The 10191-nt window shown below is 40.6% G+C and overlaps 1 protein-coding gene across 1 annotated transcript; it reads left to right on the top strand.

Annotated features, from left to right (window-relative positions):
• The first annotated feature begins 1290 nt into the window (after positions 1-1290).
• Positions 1291-9694, top strand: LOC111954543 (endothelin-1). Its single transcript, XM_023974347.1, has 4 exons — positions 1291-1539; positions 4540-4705; positions 8549-8677; positions 8785-9694. The coding sequence occupies exons 1-4, from the start codon at positions 1479-1481 to the stop codon at positions 8912-8914; spliced, it is 486 nt and encodes a 161-aa protein (XP_023830115.1). The 5' UTR covers positions 1291-1478; the 3' UTR covers positions 8915-9694.
• Positions 9695-10191: the final 497 nt, after the last annotated feature.

The raw sequence follows: 10191 nt of genomic DNA, 5'->3' as shown, positions 1-10191 counted from the left end.
GATGAAATACTGTTCATTAAATCCCTTCCGCAGCCTTTGGGGAAGAAAAGTTGGGCTGAAAAGTCTCGGAAGTGTTTTTCCTCCCTACCCCCTTCATCCACTCCCACCTCATTTCACCTCAAGTATCTAATTGCTGTAACCAGGGGCACACTGAGCAAAGATGTTGTTTTGTGTTTCGCCAAGCCTTTAATTATCTCTCCTGAATGTAAAGCTAAGCCTAATCTCAACTAATGAGAAGTCTAAAACTCTGCTAAATGGGAGTGAGGGTGGGAAGAAATAGCCCCTGTGGTGGGACTCAGAATACATCAGTATACACCTACTGTGATCATGTTACAGGCCCCATTGAAGAGTGCTCAAGGAAACTTTCACGCAGAGGGTCTCTAAGGATTAGGTTACTCACCAGGGTCACCTTCACAGTTTCTATAGATCCCACACAACCCCCAACAATGATATTAGGCTTTGATAGGATCAAAATGCGATGTACAAACGAAATAAACAATCTCACAAACAAAAGCACAGGTTMAAGTGTGGAATATGTGAGTACTGTCAACTATTTTGAAGGCAGCAAAACGTTACCCAATACCCTGGCTTAGAGCAATTATCAACATGTCTGGAACACAGATTGAGATGTTTCAATTGACTCTTTGTTTTAATTAAAATGTTGGTTTACCACAAAGGGCTTCCCTTGGTTTGGCTAAAAGACATGGTGCTAGACAGCTTCCCCGTATGAAGTTGAGGGGTTTCCTTACAAATACTTTTTTTTTCTAGTTCTATGGACTTTGTTCTTTAGACCTTTCTGTGCCAAACATAGCCTCCAAATCCACTGCCTRCTGGGAGTCTGACAACCCATTATTCCCCAGTTACCTTCCCACTAAAACATCTGCTTCCCTAGTTCTCTGGTTCTGAACTCATAGCAGGGCTCTAATCTAGTCCCACCTGGCTTGGACTGTGACAACATCTCCAGCACACCTTTTGGTCAGTGGGAGAACACTTTACAGGACCAGAACTATCTTCTCACAAGGTAGCTCTTTCCTGCTGTATGTTATCAGTAACTGGCAGGCCTGTAGCACATGGCAGAGGTCTACAACAAACACACACACACACACACACACACACACACACACACACACACACACACACACACACACACACACACACACACACACACACACACAGTTGTCCATGTGTGGGACTCTGTTGTCCATGTGTGGGACTCTGTGGGGGTAGCCCTGGGAGAGAAGAGGCAACAGAAGAGACAGAGTCTGGGAAGGAGGAGGGAGGGTGTGGTGGTGCTTGAGGTGTCTGAGGTACTGCTGCTTAAGACCAGACCAGAGCCTGGGACTGACTCCAGAGCTTCTCTGAGCTCCACTTCTCACTGATCCCTGCTTCTGGATCTATCTGCCTGTTGTGTGTCTCAATGAGAAATTATCACTATCTTTTTTGAATTTGGAACTGTTTGTACTCATTGGAACAAAATAATGGATCTCACCACTTTTTACTTCCTGACCACTACTTTGGTTTTGATACTGGAGCATGAAGGTAAAGACTTTCTCCTGATATTACAGATGTTTACATTATTATTGAGTGCTTTTTGTTTCAATTGGAATAAAGTGTGTTTTACTATCCTGCGGGGTGTAATTGTTGCACCTAAGCTGTGGTTTAATAGAGACAACATGTAGTAGGTAAGTGAGCCCTCATGTTGGCCATGCCTGTGAGCAGATGCCTGTCTGCTTTTACTGTGTGTTGTTCAAAAGCTGGTTCAATTGGATTTATTTTGTCTACTGGGAACTGTACAGCCTGTTTTATATTATTTTGACAACTGTTGCTCACATCCCCTGCTCAAGAGTTACAATATTCTGTATGAGATGAGAGAAATTGTTTGCATAAGCATAACTAACCTATGATATAATCTTTKCTGCTGATGCAATGTTGTGAACTGAAATCCTTTTTGTGCTTATGTCGAATGAGGACAGTGTTATGTAGTAMACGTTTCAAAACAAAGGGAAAAATTCCATCTGAACTCAAACGATAAAACATATCTGTACTTTACAACTTTGGATGATATCATATATGTACAGGTAAAGGGAAATGGATAGGAGAAATGTGCAGATACTGACCACCCAAAGTTCTTATCTTGAGACTGATTGACCATAGGAAATTTATGTGCGAGCTAATGTAAACCACAGTGTTCTGATTAAATACCCAACCTGGCCCTTAAATTACCAGGGACAGCTAAATACCATATATTAATCAGAGGGAGAAGTCCAAAACACTTACAAACTCCTTGATCRAAGAAGGAGAAAACTGAAAGTCTTATGTCAGGACACAAACAAAAGTAAAAGGTAACCATCTAGAGATAAGTACTCTCTATAGATACTGTATCTTGAGATACAGCAGGTCATATCTCTAGATCAGAAGATACAATGCAACAGGTGTTCACAATGGGTTTTAGTTATATCATGCAGCACTTTTGAGGAATTTGAACAACGCCTTTAGCATATTCCAAAAAATATACTGCTCTTTTGGTCTGAATATTTCTACATTATGTGTTGCTGACCATGTGTGCTGCACATTCCCTTAGGAATCACAGAACAGAAGTCAGTTGTATACCCGGCTCTCCAGGCAACCCCCCCTCACTCCCGTAGAAGGCTTTAGCTGGAGGAAACAGGGATTCAGCTCTGGTGGTGGACTAACATTTCACAGCACCCCAATGATCTGAACCAGGAAAGACATTCCCCATAAATGTCAATCCAAGTCATATGGATAGACAGCTTGTAGATAATATGTCAAAGTCAAGACTTTATGAAGGGGGGAAAAAAGTCCTCTCTTATTTTATTAGATGAGTCAGGGAATCTAGGAGCATTGGTTAACATGGATCATTATTATGGATTTGATTAGACAGATACTTCTAAAAACTATTTCCTGTGTCATGGTTGACTAGGCGTTGTCAAAGTACACTCTTTGGTTTATTGTTTCTTATACATGATAATAACAGATTAACATTGGTTAGTTCAGCAATCTCTGGAATCCATACACTCTGTTATACACAGCACCACTGTTGCTTGTGGTACTGTGCCACCCAAAAAGAAGACCATATTTATATATACAGGATTACCAGGGATAGTATCTGTGGTAGGTTATCCTGTTATATCCAGAACTAATCTTGTAAAAGCACAGGGCCAGGGGCTCTGACAATATTGCCTCAAAATTCTGCCAGAGATGGTTTTTGGACTAAATGGTATGGATTAAATAGTAATTTCATGGATGTATTTGGCAATCAACTCCTGTATCTCTAAAGCAGTGAATGCTCACTTCTCCAAACAGGTCGCTAAATTAAATTTTGCTTGGCAATCACATGGCATCTCAGGAGGCATGCAAGGCTTGTAGCGTAACATTTCCATGCTAAGTGCCAATACAATACAATCCATGGGCCGGGCGTCTGTTCTACACTGAGGAGTCTAAAGTAACAAATCCACTATAAAAAAAACTGTTTCCTGATCAGGAGATGATTTACCTCAGCTATTTACGCCAATCAAATCTAATTTACGTAAATCCCTGAACACCTGTAGGATCAGACTCACTATTAGGGGATTTTCAATGAGACTTGTTTATGAAGAGCTGAGAGCACTGTTTGGGTGTACAAGGGAAATCTGTTTTCATTCAAGTGATAAAAAGCCAGAGGCAGGCCCAGCTATTGGACGCTTTGCTCGTGGCTTGCACCAGCAGACTCCTGAATGCACTAGAGGAACTTGTGCAGGGWACAATGTGGTTTGCCACTGACTCATTGGGGTGAACCCAAATCCACATGGCATTTGGGATTCTCCACCACTTTAGTTTTATAACACATTTATTGAACTATAGTCCTTTACAGGGTGTAACAGTTTGATACAATTGACATAAGAAAATGCAAAGCTGTGAGAAATATATTAGGGTTAGATGTGGAAAAAATAATAGCTATAGGTAGACAGTGTCACTATCAGGGTAGACAGTGCCACTATCAGGGTAGACAGTGCCACAATCAGGGTAGACAGTGAAACTATCAGGTAGACAGTGCCACTGACAGGGTAGACAGTACAGGCTGGATGAAAGCAGGCTGGATGAAAGCTATCGAATTCATTAATTAATGAATGTGTCATTTTTTGGTGTCAAATCGCAAGTTGGCAACCCATTAATTGACACATAAACAAACATTACAATAATTCACGGTGATAATTAGCCTTCCGGTGTTTTGCAAGTGCAGCCCAGTGGCAGTGAGATGGGCTATAGACAGTGAGATGGGCTGGAGGCCAGTCAAAAAGTGGATTGTTCTATAGACTGTTGGCACTTTTGAGAAGCATACAGTAAAATGGGGCTGATGTGTGGAGATTAGAACAGCATTAGCAGTGCCTAATGATCTACAGTGCATACTTCAGAAACAAATGAAAATGGAGTGACTGCAATCTCCCAGTTCTGTACCGTCTGTCCTTGTAGAAGTTTCATCAGCTTATAGTATTATTTTTATATAATGCTTTATTCATGGGGTTGTTCCTTCTCTCCTAGCATACTCAGACTCAACTGCCCCTGAGCCTGGTCCAGAGGAGGGCCCTGTGATGCAGCTCATCTACAGGCCCCTACGGCGGGAGAAGCGGTGTTCCTGTGAGAACCTGAATGATAAAGAATGTGTGTACTTCTGCCACATTGGCATCGTCTGGGTCAACACTCCTAGGTGAGTTCATCAAGAACAACATCTCAGAGCACAACTCCAATTCACCCTCTCATAAACAAAACGTAGGTAGAAAGATATCTACAACAGAGATATCTGTGTTGTGAAAACAGAGACGTTTGTCTGTACTTAGTTTAGTTGGAYATATTGCAAAGGTGGAGATACATAACATTTTAATGATCATTTCTCACGCTGTATCATATTTGCATATTGAGCCATATTGTACAGTATATTTTAGCAATAAGACTCGTGGGGGCTAAAGGCTGTAGTTAAGCACGACGCAACGAGGAGTGGCTGGATATAGCCTTTAGCTGTGGTATCTTGGCCATAATCACAAACCCCCGAGGTGCCTTATTGCTATTATAAACTTGGTTGCCAACATAATTAGAGCAGTAAAAAAAATGTTTTGTCATACCCGTGGTATACGGTCTGATATACCACGGYTGTCAGCCAATCAGCATTCAGGGCTCGAACCACCCAGTTTATAATTGCATATTAAGCCATGATATGGGGTGGCAGGTAGCCTAGTAGTTAGAGTGTTGGGCCAGTAACCGAAAGGTTGCTGGATYGAATCCTTGAGCTGACAAGGTAAAAATCTGTCGTTCTGCCCCTGAACAAGGCAGGTAAGCCACTGTTCCCGGGTAGGACGTCATTGTAAATAAGAATTTGTTYTAAACTGACTTGCCTAGTTAAATAAAGGTTACATTTAAAAAATGTTGTGACAGTGTTCTTGAGAAGCCACAGGGTTCTGAGTGTAATGAGTGTAATGAGCTGGATGATTTGTGGTACTTCGTAAAACTCAAAACCACAGTGTCAAGGATTTAATTTAAAATAAGAGACAGTTACTGTCGATCATCAACTCAGACTTTCTCTCTCAACTCTTTCCTGCTGAAGCTTCTTGTTTAACACGAGTAAAGGCAAATACCAGTGAACTTCAACATTACAGTCGACCCACAATAAGTTGGATCTGAACATACAGTACTTCCTGATCCAAATATCCCACATTCAATTAGTTAGAGGAGCGGTTAGGGCATCTGCCCTCTCTTCTTAATTCCTTGTTTCCTCATGTGTTCTGGAAGTACCAGGTTTCTATAAGTTTGCCAATATACTTTCCAATGGTTAGCCAAAACCAGCTACTAAAGACAAATACCTATATAGGGTAGGTACTGTGCTATGTTTAAACATGGAATCATAGTAGTATTATGCAATTATGTGATCCTTATCATATCATTGGTAATACCACATTTCCTCCTACCAAACGTACTGAAACAGAAGAATGGAAATCAGTAGTTAGGAACTGATATTTCATGTCACATGAATGTTCACAAATGATCATTCATTTCCAAACAGCATTGAATTTTCTGAGACTCTTGCATGGTTTCTACTCAATTCTGTTGACTCAAGCTATCTACTTTCAACTCTAGAAACTAAGACAGTTCACAGTTTATAAAGAGAAGACACAGGCTTTCACCGTCCAAAAATACTGAGGTTAAACTACAACAGAGAGAAAGAGACGAAGAGGGGAAATGAAAGGGTCACCTTTCAACAGCTGCCAAAAACACTATATGGAATGCAGATGTTTTGGCTGCTCAGACAGACAGGCAGACAGACAGACAGATGGGTGCATGTGTGTGCGTGTGTGTGCGTGCATGTGCGTGACGGTGTGTGGAGAACACAGGGAGGAGGTGACCCTGTTTGATGGGGATGCTTTGAGTCGCGCATGGCATCTGGAATCAGTTCACTGTGTGGTCTTGTTAACATGTCCCAGGCATGAGATGGGCAACAAGCCATCATGTCGGGCAGGCAGACTGGCTCTGGTTGGCTTCAGGATCAGGTTAATATCCAGAGCAATGAAGCAGCAGCTTTAGGATATATAAATGTGTTATGGCGGACTGGCGTCCTCTATGTGTCCTGTAAGACAGGTTAAATACATTATACCCTCGAGACTCACTCGTGTTTGCCCAGCTATTCAGAGCCATGCAGCTTTATTTACGTGATCTGCCTCATTGGTTGTATAAAAGCATTTTGTGGGTGCCAATAGAGATATAATACAGGATATTGAGCTATTAAGAGCCCCTTAGCCCACAATTTCTGTGTCCCCGCGGAAATCTAATTAACATACAAAAAAAATCAGACCAAAATCTGTCTGTTTTATGACCACTCTATTGAAAGTTGAGACTCTCACGAACATGATGGCTTCTGTCTGTAGCATCCAAATGGTTTGGTCTATAAGGTCCTGGTACTAGTTAAAAAAGTGAATGGAAGTACAATTGAAGTCGGAAGTTTACATACACCTTAGCCAAATACATTTAAACTCAGTTTTTCACAATTCCTGACATTTAATCCTAGTAAAAATTCCCTGTTTTATGTCAGATAGGATCACCACTTTATTTTAAGAATGTTAAATGTCAGAATAATAGTAGAGAGAATGACTTATTTCAGCTTTTATTTCTTTCATCACATTCCCAGTGGGTCAGAAATTTACATACACTCAATTAGTATTTGGTAGCATTGCCTTAAAATTGTTTAACTTGGGTCAAACGTTTTGGGTAGCCTTCCTCAAGCTTCCCACAATAAGTTGGGTGAATTTTGGCCCATTCCACCTGACAGAGCTGGTGTAACTGAGTCAGGTTTATAGGCTTCCTTGCTCGCACACACTTTTTCAGTTCTGCCCACACATTTTCTATAGGATTGAGGTCAGGGCTTTGTGATGGCCACTCCAATACCTTGACTTTGTTGTCCTTAAGGCATTTTTCCACAACTTTGGTAAGTATGCTTGGGGTCATTGTCCATTTGGAAGACCCATTTGCGACCAAGCTTTAACTTGAGATGTTGCTTCAATATATCCACATAATTTTCCATCCTCATGATGCCATCTATTTTGTGAAGTGTACCAGTCCCTCCTGCAGCAAAGCATCTCCACAACATGATGCTGCCACCCCCGTGCTTCACGATTGTGATGGTGTTCTTTGCTGTTGTTCTGGGATTGATGTGCACTTTTGCACCAAAGTATGTTCATCTCTTGGAGACAGAACGTGTCTCCTTCCTGAGCGGTATGACGGCTGCGTGGTCCCATGGTGTTTATTCTTGCGTACTATTGTTTGTACAGATGAACGTGGTACCTTCAGGCATTTGGAAATTGCTCCCAAGGATGAACCAGACTTGTGGGGGTCTACAATTTTGTTTCTGAGGTCTCGGTTGATTTATTTTTTTCCCCCCATGAAGTCAAGCAAAGAGGCACTGAGTTTGAAGGTAGGCCTTGATATACATCCAAAGGTACACCTCCAATTGACTCAAATGATGTCAATTAGCCCATCAGAAGCTTCTAAAGCCATGACATCATTTTCTGGAATTTTCCAAGCTGTTTAAAGGCACAGTCAACTTAGTGTATGTAAACTTCTGACCCACTGGAATTGTGATACAGTGAATTATAAGTGAAATAATCTGTCTGTAAACAATTGTTGGAAAAACTACTTGTCATGCACAAAGTAGATGTCCTAACCGACTTGCCAAAACTATAGTTTGTTATCAAGAAATTTGTGGAGTGGTTGAAAAACGAGTTTTAATGACTCCAACCAAGTGTATGTAAACTTCTGACTTCAACTGTAGATATGGAGATAGTTTAGTACCTAAAATAAAAGGATAAATACATGTAAATAAAACAAAAATTGTTTCCTAGAGCGTTAAGAGCACTTGAAAAATGAATTCCTGACATTCTGTGCTGTGATAAAATAAAACACTGAGTTCCCTTTGTAAGTTGAAAAAGACATACATAAAATTCAAAGCGGTTGTGTTTATCAGTGCATGTACATAGTGATCTCATCATTCCCTTAACTCTTTCTCCAGTCAGGTAGTGCCATATGGAGTGGGCTCCTTCCCTGTTCGACTGAGGAGAGAGGTGGGACGGTGCTTCTGCCTGAAGAGAAATGACTTTGAGTGTCTTCACTTTTGCTCTGCCTTGCGTACACTCAAAGAGTAAGTGTTCTTGAATCACACTTTAAATGTGTTAATGTCATTGCTATCCCATATCAAATATTGAGAGGAAAAGAGTTAACACGGTCATGATTTCATTATTTTTATAGAGGTGAAAATGATTTGGTCAAGAGGACATTTGCGACAAAGTTGAAGAAGAGATATAAGGCTGAAATCTCAAATAAAAGGATCCAACAAACACTAAACGCAAGAAACCTGAAAGAAGAGAATGGACACTAGTTTCATGTCATCTACTTTGATTGATCTCTTTTACAAAGAACATTGTACAGTGGTGGGCCACTTCTGAAACGTATTTATGAAATGTTGTAACTTTGCAGTCTTTTTGTGATTGTGAATCATTCTCAAATGTTTTAATGCTGTACATAAATATTTTTTACTTTACAACATACAGTCCATACATAATTTTATATAGTTACAGTAATGCATAAATTAGCAGTATTAAGATGTTAAATGTAAATGTCTTGTATCTCTGTCAATGTTGTTTCTACAATGTTTTGGCCTCTACATCCTTTTGCTGTCATGAAGTTTGAATGTGAAAGACATACGTACATGCTAGAAATGGAAAGCAATGAAGTTCATGGCTCTTAAACGCGAGTTACAGTATGTACCAAACTAGACAGGGAATAATCTGTGTGATCTAGGACAGGTGGGTCATTTAACGCATCATATATAAAAAGGTATAAAAGTAGAGTTTACATGTTATAGCAGTGGTATTCAAAGTCGGGGTTGCCAAAATAGTCCCCGCTGAAAAAGTTTGAAACCAGTGTTACATTTAAAATTGCATTGCTACCAAGATATGGATTTCAGACTAGGGCTGGTATTCAAGCAAACCTGCAAGGCTACCAGACCGCTGAAGAAAAACCCATTTCATACAGTATTACTATCTCTACAGGTACAAAGCTAGTCTGTATTGACATAGTATCTGATAACTAGCTATGCAGGTTTGTTTGAGCACCAGTATTGTTTAAAAGATTATCAAATAACTATTTATTTTGTTTGTGAGATGATTTTATAGCTAATACATTCAAATCTAAACAACATCCTTGTCACAGTGTGGTTTTATTACAATAGTCCCTTGTTTGTTACAGTGATCTTCCATCAACCCCTTGAGTTTAGATCTGCCTGTGAAATGTTCCGTATAGGCACAGACTAAGTGTGTGTGGTATGTACATTACAGTAAGTATCCCTTACAATGAAGGAACACTCATTGGCTGAACGCCCTAGCCTGTCCYGCATTTATGGATCAAAAGGATAGTGGCTGTCAGCCAATCATCATATCTCTTGTCTCCTCTGGTCACCTTGCGGTCAGGTCAAGCGTTGCTCTGGGGATCAGTGTCCTCTCTGTGCTCCCTGCGGAGCGTCGTTCTGCCAGCATGAAGAAGCCCACAGGACCGCTGGATTGAACGTGATTACAGCCTCAACCCTATCTAATCTTCTCCCACAAAGCTGTTCTCACCACTCAGAGGAAAATAACTCAGTTCTCGCTGCATGACTTG

Source organism: Salvelinus sp. IW2-2015, linkage group LG28 (genome assembly GCF_002910315.2).
Source record: "Salvelinus sp. IW2-2015 linkage group LG28, ASM291031v2, whole genome shotgun sequence".
In the NCBI taxonomy this organism is placed as follows: Eukaryota; Metazoa; Chordata; class Actinopteri; order Salmoniformes; family Salmonidae; genus Salvelinus; species Salvelinus sp. IW2-2015.
The sequence above is the reverse complement of the archived record's forward strand: the minus strand, read 5'-3'. Positions and strand labels throughout refer to the sequence as shown.

Excerpts from the sequence above, each read along its gene's own strand:
- LOC111954543 (XM_023974347.1), top strand. The coding sequence starts at position 1,479 with ATGGATCTCACCACTTTTTACTTCCTGACCACTACTTTGGTTTTGATA. Across the intron at positions 4,706-8,548 it reads GTCTGGGTCAACACTCCTAG|TCAGGTAGTGCCATATGGAG; the intron begins GTGAGTTCATCA and ends CTCTTTCTCCAG. Across the intron at positions 8,678-8,784 it reads GCCTTGCGTACACTCAAAGA|AGGTGAAAATGATTTGGTCA; the intron begins GTAAGTGTTCTT and ends TTATTTTTATAG.